General features: G+C 51.5%; 1 protein-coding gene across 1 annotated transcript in view; it reads right to left on the bottom strand.

Annotated features, from left to right (window-relative positions):
* The window catches only part of Phf2 (PHD finger protein 2), a 73,957-nt gene extending 56,294 nt beyond the window's left edge, over positions 1-17,663 (bottom strand). The window contains exon 1 of the mRNA XM_028867662.1: positions 17,452-17,663. Coding sequence (XP_028723495.1) covers positions 17,452-17,549 — 98 coding nt within the window. The 5' untranslated portion in view covers positions 17,550-17,663. The remainder of the gene's footprint in view (positions 1-17,451) is intronic.
* Between the last annotated feature and the right edge of the window lie 4,134 nt (positions 17,664-21,797).

Here is a 21,797-nt window from a genome sequence, read left to right as displayed (position 1 = left end):
ACCAAGGGACATATGATGAGCAGATGTAGACACACACAGCAGGCGGGAGAACAAGGTCTGGGCCCTGAGTCCTGGCCATCAGAGGGGCATTCAGGGACTGTCTTGGCTGACACTCTCACCAGGGCCCACAGGCTATGGGGTACTGTGTGAGGGACCAAGCAGCGGACAGTGTTTCCAAATGGGTTGGTGGGGACACTGAATGCCATGAGTGAACAGTCCACTCAGGCTGGTCAGTCACCAAGGCATGGCACTGCCACCATCCATCCTGTGGTGGTCTCACAACGTCACCATCACAAACCTCCCCCAGGAGTGAGAAAAACCCTGAAACCCCTAAAAGTGGATAGGTCAAGAGCAGAGGAGTGGGGGCTGGAGAGATGACTCGGTGGTTAAGAGAATTAGTTCTTGCAGAGGACCCTGGTTAGATTCCCAGCACCCACAAAATGGCTCACAACCATCTATAACTCCATTTACAGGGGGGGATCTGACACCTTCCTCTGACCTCTGTGGACACCAGGCACACAGGTGGTGTGTATAAACATACAGACAGGCAAAATACTCACACACATAAAATAAAATAATAAATAAATCTAATTTTTTTTTTAAACCAGAGAGGCTGCTCCAGTAGAAAAGCACACCTGAGAGGCGTCCACAGAGCCCCTCCTGCCCCCCACCCCAAGGTGACAGAACTGGGGCTTTCCCAGAATGAGGACACTCTGAGTTGACCTGGATAAGGGCTGAGGCCAAGGTTTTGACATACAGACCTCTACCTAGGTAAAGATCCAAATGTTCAAAAGCCGAGGCCATTTGGAGGTGAGAGGGATCCAGAACAGACTGAGGGGTTCCAGTGGTTCCTGTGTCCCCCAGCTCAGAGCTCCTACATCACTGTAAACATTCAAATATAGAGATGCCAGGGCCGTGGGAAGTGAGGGAGACCTAGAGCGGACGAAGGAGTTTCAGTGGTTCCTGTGTCCCCACACCCTGACCCCCAACATCACTGCAGACAAGGAACAAACCCAGGACCCAGGCTCCTTGCAAGGTCCCCAATGAGGAACAGGGCTGACGGCAGGAGGCACACCACAGTCGGGTGGCTGCAGCCCAGCAGGCTTGGGGCAGCCAACCAACACTGCCTGCCTTACGTCTGGGGTGTTCTCAGATGAAAGCTGACTTCTGTCACAGTGATTTCCTTCAGCAAAGCAGCTCAAAGGCAGGAGCTCTGGGCCACAAGAGGCGGCAAGGACCCTGGTCCCCACAGTCACCATCTCCTGCACAGTGCCGGTTTCCCACTTGTTAGAAGCGGAGCTTGGACCAAATGTCTCAAGACAGTAAACCTGCATCCAACAAAGAGTCCCACCCAATGGAGAGTCACAGCCAAACCAAACTGTCCCAGAGTCCTGTTTTTGCCAGACGAGACTCATGGAGTTAATTCTCTCCTTTCTAGAAAGTGAGATGCAGAAGAAACTGTAAATAGGAAATGCCCCAGGCCCATAAACTATAGTCTGGCCACTTGTCAGGACCAGATAGTCACAGGTGGAGAGTGGGTTCATGACCCACATCTCAGCAGACCAGAGGTGTATATTGATATCACCATGATATCTGCCAAGTGACACTGGATCTCTCCCCTGGTCACAGCAGCTTACCACCTGGCTGGCCTAACATGGCCCCATGAGCTGTCAAGGCATCACACAGGTATGTTGGGGCTACCTGAGGAAAAGCAGCCCCTCAAAGGCAAAAGGATCCTCAGATCCAGCCTACACCGCTGTCTCACCTTCCGGAGTCATAGGACAGAGACAGGGAGGTCACCGTGACAGCCAGAGGGGCAGAGAGTACAAGCACAACTTAGCCTCCAGTGTGGGGTTAGCAGAAGGGGTGGTGTTAGCCTGTGAGGAAGGCAGCAGAGGGGTCAGCCCAAACCATGGATGGCAATGATGATGCTGGCTCCTATTCTAGTGGTGTAGAATGTGAACAGTCAGGGAAACTGAGTGCCATCTACACAACCTGTCTGCAAATCTAAAGCATCTCTAACCTTAAAAGTGTACAGAAGGGCTGGAGTGTGGCTCAGCTGGTTGAGCACTTGTTCACCATGCACAAGGCCATAGGTTCCGTCCCCAGTACCATTTAAGCAGGGCTTGATGTCACATGCCTGTAACTCAGCTCTTGGGAGGTAGAGGCAGAAGCACCAGGGAAAACATTCAAGGTCATCTTCAGTTATACAGCAAGTTCGAGGCCAGCCTGGACTTTATGAGACCTAGTCTTAGGGGGAAGGGAGGAAAGTGGATAAGGTTTGAAAAGCAAGTGAGTTCTGACCTCGAGGCAGACAAGGCTCAAACAAAACAGCAGTGGAACAGGTGGGAAGCAGCCAGCCCAGACACCTCACGTTGAACCTGCTGGCTCTTTGTCATCAGAAAAAAAGTCAGGACTGTGGGTAGAAGGCCACGGCTCTGGCGAAGAAGGATTTCAACGTGAATGGATGGCAGAATAGGAAATCACAAAATAAACCTACAGCAGCAGACGTCAAAGGCTCAGCTGCCAGAGTGTAGCAACATCAGTACGACCTGTGGTCACCTGACAACCTGGGGTGCTCCATCCTGCGACTCCGCAGCCTCAGTACCTGCTGTTTCTGTAGCACACACCCCTGCCAATATGCACTGAAGTGGACAGGTCCACGTCTCTACCTGCCAGCACTGCGGGGCTCAAGATGAGAGAGTATTTCGGGGTGGGGCCTGTCCTGTCCCTGGGTGCCACCATGTCTGCCTCCCATGGTAAAGACTGAAGATACTTGGGTTATCACAGCTCGGGGTGCTCCCAGAATCTGCATGATGGAGACCAGAATTATATGTACTACAGTGCATAGGCCAGGTCCCACTCCAAAACATCCTCTAGTCCAAATGTCAACAGTACAAAACTGAGCATCCCTTGTCCACCATAGACCTCATTTCCCTAGATGGTGTCTCAGGGGCGGGGGGGGGGGCAGTGTCAATTATTAGAAAGCCTCCCAACTTGAACACAAATTCTCCTTTTTAAAGCCTGCCATCTCCATGCTTGGACCTGTTCTCTCAGATCCGTCCCAGCTCTGCAGATGAGATGGCGCTCTGAGGGAGGAACCAAAAGAAGATCCAAGAGGCATGAGGCACAAAGCAGAAGTCCCAGCCTCAGGCTCTCACCATCCCAGAAGATCCACAGGGATAGCCCTGCACATAAATCCCATCAAGCCACTCCCAGAACTGCCTTCAGGGCCTCATTAAGCATTAGAGTTCAAGAGGTGAGAAGGGAAAGGCATCCGTCAAGCTGGTTCTTCTCTCCTGACTCTGAGTTATTCTCAAACTTGCCTGTGCCTTAAGTTGAGAAGGGCAGCATCTGGACCAGGCAGTCCACATGTCCTTACTTCTGTCCATCCTCCTTGTTCTTCCTTTCTAGATTTTTATTTTATTTTTTTAATTACATGTGTATGTGTCTGGGTCTGTGGATGAGAACGTGCATGTGAGTACAGGTGCCCATGGAGTCCAGGAGATGGCGTTGGATGCCCTGGCCTGGAGTTATAGGCAGCTGTGAATCACCCACATGGGTGCTGGGTAGTGATACTGGAGTTCTCTGCAAGCACAGTGTAAGTTCTCAAGCGCTGAGCAATCTCTCAAGTCTCAAGGCAGTTGTTTCTCACAGCTCCAGGCTAGAGCTGAACCCTCCAGGGCTGATTCCAGGCACCCCTGGAGCTGTCCACTGTTTTTTTTTTTTTTTAATTTATTATCTTTATTTTATTTGCACTCGTGCTTTTGCCTGCAGGTATGTCTATGTGAGGGTATCAGATCTTGGAGTTACAGACAGTTGTTAGCTGCCATGTGGGTGTTGGGAATTGAACCCATGACCTCTGGAAGAGCAGTCAGTGCTCTTAACCAATGAGCCATCTCTCCAGACCTGAGCTGTCCACTTCTATCCTGCAGCTCTGGAGTGTTTGAAACGGCCCTGAAACTGTGACTCTGGGACCCACCCCAGCAGTGGTTCAGAAGTGGGAGAGGAAGGCTCAAATACAGGACTGCTACCAGGCCGTGGGGAGCCACCAAGGAGACTGCCCAGCAGCTGGATTACCTCCAACCCAGAGAGCACAATTCCAAGGCCCCATCTGGGTCCCCAGCAGGCAGGGGACAGACCAGAGAGGCCAGCAGGCATCAGTTATACACATACTGGACTAAGTGGCTCACCCGGGAACACTGTACACGATGAGAACCTCAATGCCAAAGGCAGCTACTGTCTCCACTCTCCAAAGAACACTAGTGGGCAGGAGACCAGAACAGGGCCCGGCAGACTCAGACCTACCAAGAGGCAAACAGGAGGAGATACCTTCTTAAGGTGATCTTTCTACTACAGAGGAGTTCCTCTGTCATTCAACCCAGGACAGTCACTGTCATCCTTCACCCTGCGAGTCCTTCATCCCTCACCCCAGGAAATGTGGCTATCTAGATGGACAGACAAATAAGGAGCCAGGTTACCACTACGCCTTCTGACTCTAAGCATGGCCTATGCAGGGTATCTGTGCCCACTGGGATTCAGGGACCACTGTGCATGACGTGTAGTTCCCAGGCACTGCCATGGGCAGCAGGATCCTTGCTTGGCCACCACAAGTAGTGGGGCCATGTTTCAGGGGAACCTGGCTGGCTGGTTTCTTCTGAGCAGCCTCACACCCAAGGCCAACTGGGAGGTTGCTGCAAGATCAGGATGGCATCAGAGGTGCCCAGAGCCGTATGCAAAACATGGGCAGGAAAGGCTGCTCCTGGGGGCGGTCCTACAGCACCTGTCACAGGCAGCTAGGCAGAGGGTGGCAGACTTCTGTCCTCTTTTAGGCAGAGACCGCACAGGCGCTCATGGTGACAAGTCCTCACACTTAAGGGGAAGGGCACCGGTGGGCCATCGTGTGCTGTGTGACCTGCTGCATGTGAGAACTTCGGGTCCTCCCCACTCACAGAGCTTACCACATCCCTTCCTCAATATGTTCCTCTATAAGACAGACAGGCTCAAAATAGATTCTGGACAGTTCCCGGATGTCAAGGGTCTCAGAACTCGGGTTCACAGTTCTTCCCATAGAGAGACAGGGCCTAAATTCCAGGGTAGTGTTCTATGCCAGTGAGTCAGGGCACAAGGCTCCCAGAAAAGGACCCCCTGTCCCACAACAGGGCCTTGTGACCAACATGCATTCCCGTGAGGACCTCTCACCTGTCCTGCATGCTTGCCAAGGTGTCACAGAATACAGCTGCCTCAGTGGGACTCCTAAGGGGAAAGGAGATGGAGAGGCAACATCACAGACTTTCAGCCTGTGTTTGTCTGCTCCCGAGGTCACCACCACCACCACACTGCTAGAGTACTGGCCCAGGGTCTCTGTCACAGCCTGGCCCCCCAGGTGTGGCTCATCAATCCTCACTCAAGCCCTCACACCTGCCCAAATGTTGGCCTGTGCCCAGCCCAGTGTTAGGTGTAAGAATACGTGGCGGCCTTATATTCTCTCTCGGGGTTAGCTATCCTACACTCCACATGGGCCACTTGTGGGACCAGGTCTGCGTGCACAGTCGAAGAATGTGTCCCAGAGCTCCCCAGGACACAGCCCCACCCAGCACACATGCCAGCCTCCGTCCTCTCGGCTCCTTCAGGCTGCTCTTGTGACACAGGGAGGCCTGTACCTCAGACAGACAGACTGACAGAATGGGCAGCAGTTTGTCCTCGTCCTGCCCGTGGCCACCACTGCAGCATCTGCACTCTCGCTCACTCTCTCCAGCGGTGCAGCTGGACAATAGGCAGCTAGTCAGGATCCTTCCCTGATCCTCACTTGGGTCTTTAACTCTGGAGGAGCATCAGAAGAGATGAGAAAGAATGGAGACTTTACTCCAGGCTTGGAATGACGTCACTTTCCTAGACTCCCTGTAAGGTCTTTGGGTCCCTGAACCCCTCCCCCCAGAGCACCTCGAATCATGTCTCGGCCTGCCCCTGAAGAAACTCTACAGTCTATCCGGCCTACACACTCAGTGGATCGGCCTAGTTCTAACTCCAGACATTTCCCCCCAGAACATTGCTGGCGTGCTCTTCCTTGCCTGGCAGGGTCCTGTGCTCAAGCCTGGGGTTTCCTGTCACTGTGGATGGAGGGGGCTATTGCAGAGACCTGGACAGACTGCATATGGTACTGGGTTGCACTGACCCAGCAATCTGAACCCACTAAGCTTCAGCTGGCTTGTCCACCTGGCAAGAGTAACCCACCAAGCTCTCAGGGCAGCCTGCATGCTGGTGAGGCCACACACTGCCTGCAAGGAGCAGCCAGCACAGCTCAAACACATCACCGGCCTAAGTCTTGGGGGTCCCCAACATGGCTTCAGCCATAAAGGCAACCCCCAGGATGATGGTAATTGAGCAAGGAGATGGAGACTTGTGCAAGAAGACAGAATGCGCGATACAAAAGGAGTCCCACTCCTACAAAAATGCCTAGGCCTGCACCTGGCACAGGGGCCCAGCAAAGCTTGTGGTTAAAAAGGAAGATGGCAATCCTGTTTCAAAGGTATGAGGGTATGCACTGTGCACCCAGTATCTGGGTGTGCCATACCAGCATGGGCATAAAACCCAAAGGGGGCTGGGGCACGTGTGTGATTCTAAAAATCCAGTTATATGTTACAAGAGAACTATGAAAATAAGTAAAAGGGTGGTGGTGCAAGTCTTTAATCCCAGCACTCGGGAGGCAGAGGCAGGCGGATCTCTGTGAGTTCAAGGCCTGCCTGGGCTACAGAGTGAGTTCCAGGAAAGGCACAAAGCTACACAGAGAAAACCTGTCTCGAAAAAAAAAAAAAAAAAGAAAGAAAGAAAGAAAGAAAGAAAGAAAGAAAATAAGTAAAAGGGCCAGAAATGGTGCTGGGTATAGCTCAGTGGTAGAGTATTTGTCTAGTATATACAAGGCCCTGGACCCAATGTCTAACAGTAAAGAAAGAAAGAAAAAAAAAAAAAAAAACAAAACCAGGCACCACCAGTGAATTGCTGTGGGATAATTGTACACGGTGTGAAAATGTATTGCTGTGGTTGGTGTAATAAAAAAATCTAAACAGCAAATAGCTAGGCAGGAGGTATAGGCTGGACTTTGGGACAGAGAGAAAGAGAACTGGGAAGAAGGGGCAGAGTAACCAGCCAGATGGGGAGGAAACAAGAGGTGCAATCTGGAAGAGAGGTAATGCCATGTGATAGAACATAGATTAACATAAATGGGTTAATTTAAGTTATAAGAGCTAGTTAGGAACAAGCCTAAGCTACAGGCCAACCTTTCATAATTAATGAGAAGTTCCGTGTCATTATTGGGAGCTGGCTGGCAGGACAGAGAAAGACTTGTTACAGTGAATGACTTACAGAAGCACTACCCTCAAAATATCTAGGAACAAGACAAGGAAGTCAAAGACTCAGATACCACAAAGCACTGATGGGAATGACTAAAGACAACGCACGTGAATGGAGAGAGATGTCGTGCTCACGGTCAGAAGTCAAGAGTGCAATGTGCAACCTATAAACACTGCAATCCCTGTCAAAATCCAGCTGCCTTTTTTTTCTTTACTTTTATTGTTGCAGAAATGTAGCAGTCAATCCTCAAATTTACATGAAATCACAAAGGGGCTAAATACTTGTTCCCAAATAGCCAAAATAATTCTGGGGGGAATGAAGCATAAAGGCTCACTTCTGATTTCAGAACACACTACAAACCCACAGTACTCAAAACCATGTGGCACTGGCCTAAATAGAGACATAAATACCTAGAGGACAGAATTGAGAGGTCAGAAATAAACCCCATGTATATACATGGTTTTCAACAAGGGAAGACATTCAATAGAGCAGAAGTTATCTTCAAAATACCATGGGAAGCTGAGTGATGACACACACTTATAATCCCAGCACTAGGGAAGATGAGTCAGAAGGACCATGAGTTTGAAGAGAGACAGGGCTACACAGCAAGACCATCTCAAAAAACCAGGGCAGCTGGGGCTGGGGAGATGGTTCATTCGTTAAAGTGCTTGCCACAAGGACCTAAGTTCTGATCCCCAGTGCCCATGTTAAAACAACAACAAACCAACAAACAAAACCCATGGTGAGGTATTTCACCCCTGTGGTCCTAGAGCTTGGTGAGATGGGGACAGGAGGGCTCGCTAGCCAGACAATCTTGCCAAATGAGGGAGTTTCAGGCCAGTGAGAGATCCTGTCTAGATAGAAAGAAACAGAAAATTTCTAAAAAAGAATAAAAAGATAGAGAGTGATAGGAGTTACTCAACACTGACCTCTGGCCTCCACATTCACATTTGCACACGTGTGTGCACACACATAAACATGTAGAAAGCATGAATAACACAAGCCTAAAGCAATGTGGCCAAGTAACTATGTCACAAAACTCAAAAACCAGGAACCAAAAACCTTTCATCCTTTAGGCATCTACCTTAAGAATTTCACCACAAGCCGGGCGGTGGTGGCGCACGCCTTTAATCCCAGCACTCGGGAGGCAGAGCCAGGTGGATCTCTGTGAGTTCGAGGCCAGCCTGGTCTACAGAGCGAGATCCAGGAAAGGCGCAAAGCTACACAGAGAAACCCTGTCTCGAAAAACCAAAAAAAAAAAAAAAAAAAGAATTTCACCACAGCAGTGAACATGGCCTGTTTAAAAAAAAAAAAAAAAAAAAAAAAAAGGAATATCCCAAGATCCTACCTCACATGATAGATCAAATACCTAAAGATGCTTACCACCAAAGTTGATGATCTGAGTTCAATCCCCAGGACCCATACAGTGGAAGAAGAGAATTGACTCCTTCCTGCAAGTTGTCTCCTCTCTCTCTCTCTCTCTCTCTCTCTCTCTCTCTCTCTCTCTCTCTCTCACACACACACACACACACACACACACACACACACACACACACACACGCTGTGGCATGTGCCTCCTGCCACATAAATAAATAAATGAAATTTTAAAAAAATTTAAAAGCCAAGCCTGGTGGCACACACCTTTGATTCTAGCACTCAGGAGACAGAGACAGGTGGATCTCAGTGATTCAAGGCCAGCCTAGTCTACAGAGCAAATTCCAGGCCAGTCAGGGCCACACAGTGAGACCCTGTCTCAAAAACAACAACTACAAATAAAAGATTTTTAAAACCTAAATCAAAGAGTTGAGGGCCAGGCAGACTGCTTAGTGGCTAAGTGGTGCTTGCTATCAAGCTTGGTAATACGAGTTCAATTCCTGGGTCCCACATGATAGAAAGAACAGCACCAATTCTCACAAGTTTTCCTCTGACTTTCACATGTATGTGATGGTGTTCATGCATGCACACACAAGCACACACACACACACACACACACACACACACACACACTGACATACATGATGGTGTGCATGTGCTCATGTGCATACACACACACAAAATAAGTAAATAAATAATGTTTTTAAATAAAGAGTTAAAAGTATGAAACTTCAAAAAAATCACTAGGGTAAACCTTATAACAGTTGATTTGACAAGAGATTTTAGGACATTAAAAGCATGAACAAGAAATATAAATAAATAAGTAAGTTAGATTTAATTAAGGCTAAAAACTTTTACGCACCAACAGATGGTATCAAACCACAAAAATATAGCTGGGGTGCTGACAGCATGTGCCTTTAATCCCAGCACTTGGGCGGCAGGGGCAGGCAGATCTCTGAGTTAGTTCAAGAACAGGGCTACTCAGAGAAACACTGTCTCAAAAAACCAAAAGAAGAAAAGGAAAGGAAAGAACGTGAAACGTTAATTCAGGGAAATAGAAAACAAACAAACAAACAAACAAAAACACTTGCAAATCATGTATCTGATGAAGGTGTAATTGCTAGAACACATAAAGCACCTCTAAAGCTCAGCAATAAAAAGAAACAATCCAATTAAAAAAAAAAGAAAAAGGAAAGGGCAGACAAGATGGCGTGGCAGGTAAAAGTGCTTGCTGCCAAGCCTGGCGACCTCAGGCTGATGCCCTGGATCCAATCGATGGAAGGAGAAAACTAGCTCCTGCAAGCTGTCCTCTGCCCACACACATGCTGCCGTGGCATACAGGCATGTACACACAGCCCAACACACATAATCAATAAATAATTAAATAAAGTGGACAATGGGGCTTTGGGAGTGAGTGTGGCTCAGTGGTGGACTCCTTGCCTACCAAGTGCATAATTGTGGACTCCGTGTCCAGCACTGGGAGACAGGGGACCTTAGGTAGACGTCTCTCAAAGCCAAGGACCAAAACACCAGCCGGCAGAGGCAAGATGCCCAACACCATCAATTATCAGGGACAACAAGTCAAAACCACCAACAAACACCACTTCGCACTCACACCCGTGAGGATGGTTATAATAAAAAGACGGGAAAACAGCAATCACTGGTGCAGATGGGAGCATGGGGCAGGCCCTGCAGCAAATACCCTGTTGGTTACTCAAAAAGTTAAATATAGGGCTGGGGGTGCAGTTCAGTGCTAACACATGTGGTTAGTATACCCAGAAAAACTGGAAACAGGTGTTCAAGCAAACGTTTGTGCACAAATGTGCATGGCAACACTATTTACAACAGTCACGTGTGGAGATAACCCAACCCAACCGACAACGGAGAACTGTGGCCTAGTCACCCAGGCAGTAGAATATTATTCAGCCATTAAAAAAACACTCAGAGCCAAGCGTGGTGGCGCACGCCTTTAATCCCAGCACTCATGAGTAGGGGCAGGTGGATCTCTCTGAGTTTGAGGCCAGCCTGGTCTACAGAGCTAGTTCTAGGACAGCCAGGGCTATTATACAGAGAAACCCTGTCTTGAATAAAATAAAATAAAAACACTAACAATTGAACTTGAAAAATATTAGCCTCAGAAACAGAAATGAGTGTCAAATTCAAAATGTTCAATGTTGTATGATTCTGTCCACACTAAATATTTGAGTGGGTAGCCCACAGAGCTAGAAGGCTGCCCAGTCAGTGGGGATGGGGACAGGCAGGGAAAGAGGCATGGCTGCTTGCTGGATAGAGGGGAGGGTCGCACAGCACACACGCACTGAATGTCACTGAACTCCTCCTTGGGTGGTGCAGGGGTAAACTGTCTACCTTAAAATGGTCAACTTCACACTAACTGCATTTCACCTCTGTGTTCTCAGAGAGGCAAGAGGCTGACGGCTCCACTTGCCTGAAAAAGACCTCCAGGTCTCAGGATCTGAGATGACGGCCAACCAAGCTGGAGTCCCAGACAGGTTTTTCTGTCTCTTTAAACTCAGTGCTTTAATACGGGCAGCGGACTACTACAGAAGTCCGGGGCCACCGAACCACAAAACTAAAAGTGGAAGTCACCAGAAATAAGGGAACTAAAGATGAGCAGCAGGGAAGGACGGGGGCAAAGGTGACAGCCCCTTCCTGAGAGGTAGGGATACACTGAGACCCAGCAGGGACCTCTCCACACTCAGCACTGCCTGTGACTCTCCCGTGGGGCCCACACCACACCATACTGCCACATCCATGAATTCATGTGGTTATCAGCACCCAGTGTCTGTTCCAACCTTGACCTAGAAGAGCACAAGCAAGGCACCTCTCCTCGCCACAGCATCTTAAAGGTGAACATCTACCTGCCCTGGCTCACAGTTCAACTGCTGGGGTCAGGAAAGCCATACGTGCAGAGACTTGGCTGCCTCTAGGTCAGCGCTGGGAACAAAGTTGACACTGTGACCTACTAGACCAGACTTCTTCCACTCACAGTTTGTGTGGAGACCAGACAGGATGAGGCGTGCCGAGTCCCACAGGCATTCCGCATGGCCTAAATACAGTAAGCACCTGCAGCCTCACTGTCACCATCATGGTCTGGGCACCCAGCTGGTAGACTTGTTTTACTCACAACGGAGGTTGAGAAGTGAGTAGATTCTTGCAGGGCACCTCCCCATGCAGCATTAGACGGTGGCCCGGTTCCAACAGCAATCCCTTCATTCTTTCTAAATCAGAGTCTGGCAAGTGTGAGGTACTATGAGGAGATGGTAAAGAGAAGAAGGTGGCCCAGGATAGTGGAGTTGGCACCGGGCATCCCAGATCTTGGGCCATCTGTAATTATGCCTGGTGCCCAAATGGCCCCAAACAAATATGGGCTGCAATCCTGTGCTTGTACCATGCCTGTTGCCAGCCAGATATTTCCAGTAGGGAAAAAAAGCAAACATCATAGAGATTAGGATGAGGCTCACACCAAGCTGCTCCCCTCCAGACATGGGCACCCTCTCAGGAAACACAACTAAGATCCCTAGTCTCCTCTGATACTGAGTGGACATTCTTCCCACTTTTTCCAGAACTTTGCAAACTCACAGAGGGAGAATTCCTCATCTTAAAACGATGGGTTAGTGGCTGGAGAGATGGCTCCGAGGTTAAGAATACAGAGGTTTCAAATCCCGGCACCCATATGGCAGTTCATGAACGCCCATACTTGCAGTTCCAGGGAATATGACATCCTATTCCGACCTCCATAAGTACCAGACATGTACATGGTACACATACACATGTACAAGCAAAACTCATTACATATAAAATAAATAAATCTAACAAAAATGATGAATTGTTTTTCCTAAATATATCTCCATGCCATCTCAGTGGAGAGGGTCTCTTGCCCATATTCAGTATCAGCGTCTCTGATAGCCCAGACAGCTCTTGGCTGTGTTCCTTCCTTCCTGTGGGACGTGGACTCTGCTGGCCAACAACAGAGCCGGCATGCTGAGCACTGCCATGAGCCCCCTCCATGTCTCCAGGTACCCCAGATGCAGCTCTGCTCCAAGGACCTTAAGCCTAAACTGACACAAGGAAAGCCCACACAGGCCACCTCAGTCTGAGGGAGTTGGACATAGAAACAGAACCCCCAAGAAGAGGGCAGGTAGAGCCCAGGGGGACAGACATGATGTCCCCAGGAGCCCCACCTTCTCACTGAAATGGTGGCTCCCTACCCCTACCTTGCATCTGTCCTAACACAATCACTAGGATTCTGACAAAACCTGTCTCAACAGGTAGGGTGGTACAAACCTTTAAGTGAAGCACCCAGGAGGCTGAGGCAGGAGGATAAAGACTTAAAAGCTGGCCTAAGAGTGACACACAGTGAGACCCTGACTCAAAAAAAAAAAAAAAAAAAAAAAAAGAGGAAAAAGAGGAGGAGGCGAAGAGAGACAGACAGACAGACAAAAAACAAAAGCGATCCTCAGAGCCTGCTCCAGCCACTGCTTGGCCCAGGTCCCCAGCCCAGGCCCCCGGCCTGACCCTACGGTGCACTTTCTGCCTATACCTAAGTCCCTCTCCCTTGACCTCCTTGCCTCCCTTCCCATTTCTCTGCTCCCACAGACCTCACTCGCCACTCTGAGACAAGACACCCCACCCCCCAGAGTAAGCTGGAAGTCCATCTGCAAGTCTACACCACACACAGGAGCCTAGGGACAGACAGGCAAGCGGCCCCCTGGCCAGCCGCGGAGGTCTCACCGCCATCCCTGAGCCCCTCCTAGAACACAGGACAAACATTTCCTGAGGGACGGGCGAGACTTTTGTCGCTAAGTCACCTGCACATCTCTTTAGCTTTCTGAAGTCGATTTTATTGGCAATGCCTCCAAGGAACCTTCTGATGGAATGAGCACCCATAAGAGGGTCAGGGGGTCAGGCTTAAAGATGTTGGATGAATTAATGCAGCCATCCCTGCCTCTCAGAGGTCAAAATTCTCCCAAGCAAGGCAGTGACAAGTGAGGGGCCGGGTCCTCCAACACATGTGGCAGGCAGGAGTGCTACACAGGGGTCTGCTCCCGTCCCCCCACGAGGAAGGACTGGGGCTGCGACCCCAGAGGCCCTGCACAAGGGTGAGACTTCTAAAGAAGATAGTTCCCAAGGCCTCGGTAGGGCTCCAGGTTCCTACCAAATGGACCAGACATGACACCTCTGGGGGGCAACTGGCCTCCAGCTGCTTCCTACAGGGTCCTGCCTTTGAATCCATCCCTTCTAAATCCAAGCCCCAAATCTCAGGCACCAAAGAGGTCCCAGGAAAGCAAAGGGATATGAGTCATCATAGCCAAGGCAGGATTGGATGAAGAATCCTGCAGGGGCCTAGGGAGAGGCCACTCAGACTCAGCCAATACATGTCATGGACTAAAAGGTGAGGGTCCTTCCCCATGCTCCCCAAACCCTATCATCCTCTCCAAAAAAATGCAGGATAAACCATCTTCAGTGTGGCACACACCTCATCCCATCCCACCAGGACGGTCCCCAAAGAGATTGCCTGCAAGGGTGCGGTGGAGCTTGGTCCTCTACAGAGGCACACTCATCGTGGAATCAAGCTAGGCTTTAGTAAGCAGCCATCCCAAGCAAGTTCTAGGCCACAGAAGCAACCGAGAATCAACATCCCATCATTGTAAGCATAGGAGACTTAAGAGATCCTCATTCCAATTGTCCCCAAAGGCTTGCTGGAAATGTGTAATGTGACCCCAGGTAGGACAAATTGAGGCTTTTGGGTTACTATGGAGTTTTGTTTTTGTTTTCAAAATGGGTTCTCTGTGTAGTTCTGGCTGTCCTGGAATTTACTCTCTAGGCCAGGCTGGCCTCCAACTCAGAGATCCGCCTGCCTCTGCCTCCCAAGTGCTGGGATTAAAGGTGTGCGCCACCACCGCCTGGCTACTGTGTTTATTTTTATGGTTACTGTGTATGGCAAGTTACAATAATGCTCCATTTTGAAGAATGACACAAAGTTTCCTTTCAAAAGAAACATTTGCCAGGGCAAGGAATCCAATTCCGTGTGGGATCTGGAAACAGGAAAAGTACTTCAAGGAGCGAAACCTGGCTAAAGAAGTCTGAGTGAAGTGTGCCGTTCAGTCCCTAGCATTGAGCCAAAGTTCTCGCCCTGGTTTCAAAGTTGGCATAGCCAACTAAGTCCCTTAGGAGAAGTGGATTGGAGGGTATGTGCAGCAAACTTCTACCCTTCTGTTGTTATTGGTGTTTGGGTGCATTTTTTTACTACTTTTTAAATTTAGTATGGAGGGAAGCTCACGCCGTGGTGCACATGTGGACATCAGAGGAGAGCTTGCATCTACCGTGTGGGTCCTAGGAATGGAACTGGGGTCAACAGGCTTGTCAGCAAGAGCCTGTATCTGCTGAGCCATCTCAGCAGCCTTTCTTGCTACTTTTGAGACAGGATCATATACTGGAGGCTGACCTCAAACGTGATGTATAACCAAGGGTGGCCTTGAACTCTTGATGTTCTTGCCTCCACCTCCTGGGTGCTGGGATTATAGGTATGCTCTACCACTCCTGGGGATACTGCTTTAAAATTTTCTTCAGTAAGTCTTGTTTCCTCAAGACCAAAAGTGTAAAGGCTGTTTAAAAGTGAGGTAAGATGTAAACTCTGAGGGAATTAACAATCCAGGTGCTACAAAGCTCTGAAGAGAATCGTCAAGGGTCTTCCAAGAATCTCTGGAGGGAGAAACACATGTGGAGCTGACCACATGCCTTCCACTCTTGGATAAGGGAGACTTGAGAGGGGCCCAGGGATCTGTCCCAGGCTACAACAGGAAGAGACCCAGGTCTTTCCCTCCCTGCCTCACTTAGGCCCCAACCCTTGACCCTGCACAGAGCTAGCCAGAGGTCTAAACCCACGAATAGGCACCACTCGGGGTGCACTTGAGCATAAGAAAACACCTGCCATAACTGAGCCCTTTTATAACCCAGAGCCCAGATAGGTGTAAATGCATCTGGGCTAATGAACTGCCTGTCTCAGATCAAACTGAAATCCTCAGAGAAGTAGTAAGGTGACTAGGCCTCCAAAAACAAAAGAAAAACAGACAACAAATCTCTTAAAGTACCAAGACTGGTCACTGATCTAATCTCCCCTTTCTTTGCCTGCCTGGGCCGAAGCCCAGCTGACAGGTACCCAACTGCAGGCCCTGGACTGAGACAGGAAGAAGGGGCTCCACCACTCTTGGGGCTACTCAGGACCAGATTTCCAGCATGTCTGCATTTGGGGAGGCCTCTAGGCTCTTAACCACTGTGATCTGTCCACAGCCCCTTAGAGACAGATATCAGTTGGTTGCTGTTTAGAGTGGCCCTGTTTGGAACAGAATCCAGGGGTCACACAGCTTTGAGGGCTCTCCACAGTCCTAAATATTTGGGGGAGGCAGCACAGGATACTCAAGAGATTTCAGCGAGCCATAAAAGGCCACCCCTCCTAAGACCAGTCAGGTTACCCCATGAGGGTCAGCCTCTGTCCCAGGGCCTACAGATGTGAGCAGGCCCATCACATCCCTGCTTCCTAGTTCCCCATACTTGACTAGATCAGAGGCCACAGTTTTCTTTTAAGATTACTAAAGATCCTGGATGTGAGCAAACAGGAGGGTCTTCTCTCTGGAAGGAAGGTCAGAGACCATCCAGAACTACACACGCTTCTCTCCCTCCAGCCTGCTACTAGCTGCTAAAAACTCACACCCAGGGGACAGACAGACCTGTCCAGCTTCGGGCCAACCCTCTTGAGGCCCAAGCACATCCCACAGGCAAAGTCAGACACAAGAGAACCTGTTGGAGCAGTTTAAGCAGGATGATCACCTCTTTCTCCTCCTCTTACTTCTGAGTAGGAAGGGACTTAGGCTCTTGAAAAGTAGGCACAAGGCCAGGTCATGGCCACCGACAAGGGCCGAGAGGGCGGGTTTAGTATCTCCGGGGTTACCTCCTTCCCCCTCCCCACCTTCCTTAAAGAGCATAAGGTCATGTCAAAACTGGGGTGTCCCTGCATGGAGAGGAGAGGAGGAAAATGGGGAACTGAGCAGGCCAGGAAGGAGGTGGCCAAGCCACAACACCCCCACCCCAACACACAGACAGACACTCACATCGGTCTGTCACTGCACTCGCGCCTAGGCCCGCAGGCCAGCCCGGGCCGTAGGCGCGCAGGGTCCCCTGAGGGGTCCTGCCCAGCAGGACAAGGTCCTGGGGAGGTTTCCCGGCTCCGGCAGGGACTGGGGGCATCGGCCACCACCTCGCTACCGTCCCCGGGTCTGCCCGAGCCCTGCCAGCTCCGGAGCCCGCCAGTCGCGCCTCTCGGGGGACCCGCGCCGGGCCGCGCCCCCGCCTCTCCCGGCCCGGCCGCCCCGAGCCCGCGCGGGGAAAGTTCCTGCAACTTCGCAGGGGGCTGGCGGCGGGGGCCCCCGGGCCTGGGCCTCGTCCGGCTCCGGGCCTCCGCGGCCACTGCGGCCCCGCTGTCAGGCTGCCGGGTCCCAGCCCCATAGCTGCCGGAGCCCCAACTTCCCCGCGCCCCTCGCCCGCCCCGGCCGCGGGCCTCGCTTTGTGCGCCGCGGCCGTACGCCCCCGCCCTGGGCACAAAAGGGCGCGCGGCCCGGCGGCCGAACACGGCTGCGGTGCCCGGCGGGGCCCCGGGCGCGCGGCTGGGGCGCGGGGCTCGGTGGGCCGGGCGGGCCGCGGCGCGCTCACCTGCCGTGGAACCAGTCCTTGCAGGCGTCGCACTCGATCATGAAGCGGGTAACGTCGTAGGGCAGCCGGCAGACGCAGTACACGGGCACCGTCGCCATGTTGCCGCGCCGCCGCTCGCCCCGCCGCTGCGCTGCCCGGGTCGGGCCGGGCCGGGCCGGGGGCCGCGCGGCGAGGGCGGCGGGGGCGGCGGGCGCGGGCGCCGCGGCCGGAGCGGACGGGGCCGGGGGCGCTCGGCTGGGCCCGCGCGCGCGCTCGCGGCCGGGCGCGTCCACACAATGCCGGCGCGGGCTGCTGGGGCCGCGCCGGGAGCCGCCCGCCGGGCCGCGGGGCGCAAGGCTGAGAGTGCGCGGGGGGCCCGGCCGCGCGCGGGACACAAAGCGAATGGACGCGCGGGGGCGGCGGGCGGGGAGCCGCGGCCCCACCGAAGGGACCCCCGGCCGCCGAGCGGCCGCTACGTCAGCGCCCCGGGTGGCGCCGCCTCCGCCCGCCGGCCTGGGCCCCGCTCCCGCCGCCGGGAAGGCGGGCCGCGGTAGAAGGTGGGCCGCGGGCCCGGGGGAGCCAGCAGCCAGGCCGGGGGGGACCCGGCGGGGAGAGGGTGGCCCCGGGACGACAGGGGAGACGAGCCGCGGAGCCCCCTGCCTCCGGCTGCGTGGGCACAGTCCGCAGAGCCCTGCCTCAGCCAGAAGCAACTCCTTGGCCTTAACTTTCTTCTGACCCCGAAGTGGGATGGACAGGGGGATTTTCCTCCTCTTCCTGGGCCCAGCAGCTTCCCTCCCATCCCGAACTGCGTTTGAGTTGCTGGCTCTTGAACAACCTCCCCTTCCCCTACTCCCTAACTGGGGGCTGCCTTGCTCCCTCGCGCGATCCGGTGAACTTTCCTGATGCTCCGGCCCCCAGAGGTGGAGGACAAAAGTCAGGGGACCCGAGAGCGAGCTACTGTGGGACACAGCTTACCTGGCATTGGTGCCGCCCAGAGCCCTCATTACAGCCCCTAGACCCCCAGACCTTAGGGGCGGAGGACTGTCCAGTGACTCGCATCTGAGCCACTGGATTGGGGAGAAGACAAGGGGTTCTGTTGTCACTCTTGCCCCTGCAGCCTTGCCCTCAACTGGCTCTCTGGTCTCACCTGTCCTACTTAGGGCTTGTTTGTTCATTTGCTGGTGGGATTCGAGTGGGGGGTCCTCTATCCCCTACCCAGATCGTCCCTGTTGAGCAGTGTGCCACATACCCAGTAAGAAACCTATCTGCTAGATTTGCCTCCTTTCTGCTTGTCCCCACATAACACTTGGAGATGCTAGTCTCTGCAAGTGAACTCTAGAGTCTCAGGCCTCTGCTTACCTTGTCAAGGCAGAGTCCTCAACATCCCTGCCCAAACTGCAGCTGCCAAGCAACCATTTGCTCCATTGCTGGAGATCATCTCATTGAGCCAGAATCTACCCTCAGCCACCCCCTACCCTCCCCAAACTTGTGAACTCAGGAATACAACTCAGGAAGGATCTGGACCAGGACAAACAGTGCATTAGCTAAGGGCACACATGTGGAAGGGAAGATAGGAAAAACAACCTGGGAAATTGGGGGCAGGCAGGGTACCCCTCAAAACTATACAGAATGAACTCAATTCAAGCCACCTGTGTGAATTCCAGCTGTCACCTTTGGTCTCCTTTGTCCTGGTGGTCCTTCTCATGAGAAGGCAAGGAATAACTATTAAGCCACTGTCCCTGGATAGCATCAGCACCAGGTGTGAATTCCCCACAAATAAAGGTCTATAGGAAACCCAGAGTGAGTCCAGGTAGGGGCAGACACTACCCTGTTACCTAAGGGACCCTCCGTTTTCCCAAGAGGTGGTGCTGATGCCATTTAGCAGAAGTGAAAACTGAAGCTCAGAGCAGTTTCAGGCAGGAGAGAAGTGGCCTGCCAAGGGTTGGGGCAGAGGGAAGTCCCGAACCTGTGCCTCTCACCTCACTCTTCTTTTAGAAAGCCTGTCCTCCTCCTTGTGGGGTCTGGCCACTCGATGCCTCCATCTACCCTCCCTACCTTCTGATGTTCTCTCTGGCAGCCGGCTGTGCCCACTCTAGCTGTCCCTGTGCTTGGGGGCCAGATATTTTCCTGATTCTCGGGGCTCTTCCGGGGGTTGCTGCACTGTGTGGCAGCAAACAGACCCCATCCCAGGCCTCTGCCTCCAACTTCTGTTCTTTTTTTTCCACCTCTCCTCCCACCTCCTATCTTTAGATGTTTATTGAGCACCTACTGTATGCTGACAGCTTTACATCAGAGCTGAGAAGAGTCAGCTTTCCTGTTCACTGTGGAGTAGAGAGAGCCAGGGATGGACTTTAAATTTGAGTAGACAGTGGAGGAAAGCATGGAAAGGCTGAACAGCAGGTGAGTCATCCTCTGAGAACATGACCCAGGAGAGGGGACAAGGAGGCGATAGTGGGATGCTCCTGCTGGCCAAGAGGAAGAGGCGCTCCAGAGCAGGGGCAGTGTGATCTGGTGGCCCCCTCTACTGGCGCTTCTACCCCCTCCACTCCTTAAGTGCCTGGGTTCCCACACCACCATTCATCCCCATTGGCCTGGCCTGTGGCCCTGTAAGGGGAACTGGCTCATTGGCTATGTGATCCCCACACCAGCCTTGTACCCAGGCGCTCCAGGGGCACCATGACCTTGCTACCGCACAGAACCTCAACTTCTAGTCATAGACAAGACTCCCCGCATTGAGGCACACTGAGCAACTCTATTGTTTTGCTTGTAAATACCGGGTTTCCCAGAACCATTCCTAAAGAAATGGACCTTTCCTCCTGGAATAGTGCTGGCCTCCTTGTCAAGGTTTTCCCCCAACCCCATTTATGTGTTTAGTGTATGTGTGTGACCATGCATCTGACACAGTGTGTGCCTGGAGGCCAAAGGACAACTGTGCAGTCATCAGGTTCCCTCCACCATGTGGGTTCCAGGGACTGAACTCAAGCTGTCAGGCTTAGTGGCGAGCACGTAACTGGCTGAGCCGTCTTATCTGGCCCCTCCTTTATTGAGAATTCTGACACGGGTGGCTTGTTTCTGGGCACTTCCTTGTATCCAGATTGTCAATGTATCTCTTTATGCTGATGTTACATAGTTTTCATTACTGTACTTTGTAGTAAGCTTTGTCACCAGGAAGTGTGAATCTTCTAACTCTTTTATAAGATTTCTATGGCTACTTGTGGTTCCTTAAGTTTCCTTAGGAGTCGGGCAGTGGTGGCACGTGCCTTTAATCCCAGCACTCTGGAGGCAGAGGCAGGCAGATCTTTGTGAGTTCGAGGCCAGCCTGGTCTACAGAGCTACTTCCAGGACAGCCAGGACTGTTACACAGAGAAATCTTGTCTCAAAAACCAAAAACAAACAAACAAACAAAATAAAAGATTCAAACAAAATGAATTTGAACATAGATTTTTTTTCTTCCTTCAATTTTTGCTGGGGCCAGGTAAAGGTGTTTGTCATGCAAAGCTGGCAATCTGAGTTTGATAGATTCTCCAGAACCTGCATTAAGGTGGATGAGAGAACTACACAAAATGATCTTCTGATCACCACATGGGTGCCATGCCATGTGCGCACACACACACAAAGGATTTATAAAGACTTTTTTTTTTTTCTTTTTGGTTTTTTGGAGACAGGGTTTCTCTGTGTAGTTTTGTGCCTTTCCTGGAACTCACTTTGTAGACCAGGCTGGCCTCAAACTCACAGAGATCTGCCTGCCTCTGCCTCCCGAGTGCTGGAATTAAAGGCATGCGGCACCACCACCCAAAGACTTATTTTTAAAAAATGAGATTTTGCTATGGATAGGAAAAGCTATAGATTTTAATTAATTAATTAATTAATTAATTACTATTTATTTTGGAGAGGACAACTACTCTCTTGTTCTACTTTATGGGGCCTGTGGATCAAACTCAGGTTGTCAGACTTGGCAGCAAATGCCTTTACCTGCCAAGGCATCTCGACAGCACTATACAGTGCTTTTAAGTGGCTGTGTGTGGAGTTTTCTAATCTGTGAACACAGTCTGTCTTTCCATTTAATTACTCTGAGCAGATCTGGTCATTTGTCTTGCCTCCTTGGTTTATTCTTGAGTTTTTTTTGTTTTTTGTTTTTTGTTTTTTTTTTTCCGAGACAGGGTTTCTCTGTGTAGCTTTGCGCCTTTCCTGGGACTCACTTGGTAGCCCAGGCTGGCCTCGAACTCACAGAGATCCACCTGCCTCTGCCTCCCGAGTGCTGGGATTAAAGGCCTGCGCCACCACCGCCCGGCACATTCATTTATTTTTAACATTTACTTAATGTGTGTGTGTGTGTGTGTATCTGTATGTGCGCAAGGGGGGGGTAC

Source organism: Peromyscus leucopus, chromosome 5, assembly GCF_004664715.2.
Source record: "Peromyscus leucopus breed LL Stock chromosome 5, UCI_PerLeu_2.1, whole genome shotgun sequence".
Lineage (NCBI taxonomy): Eukaryota > Metazoa > Chordata > Mammalia > Rodentia > Cricetidae > Peromyscus > Peromyscus leucopus.
This window is presented reverse-complemented; position numbering and strand designations above follow the sequence as displayed.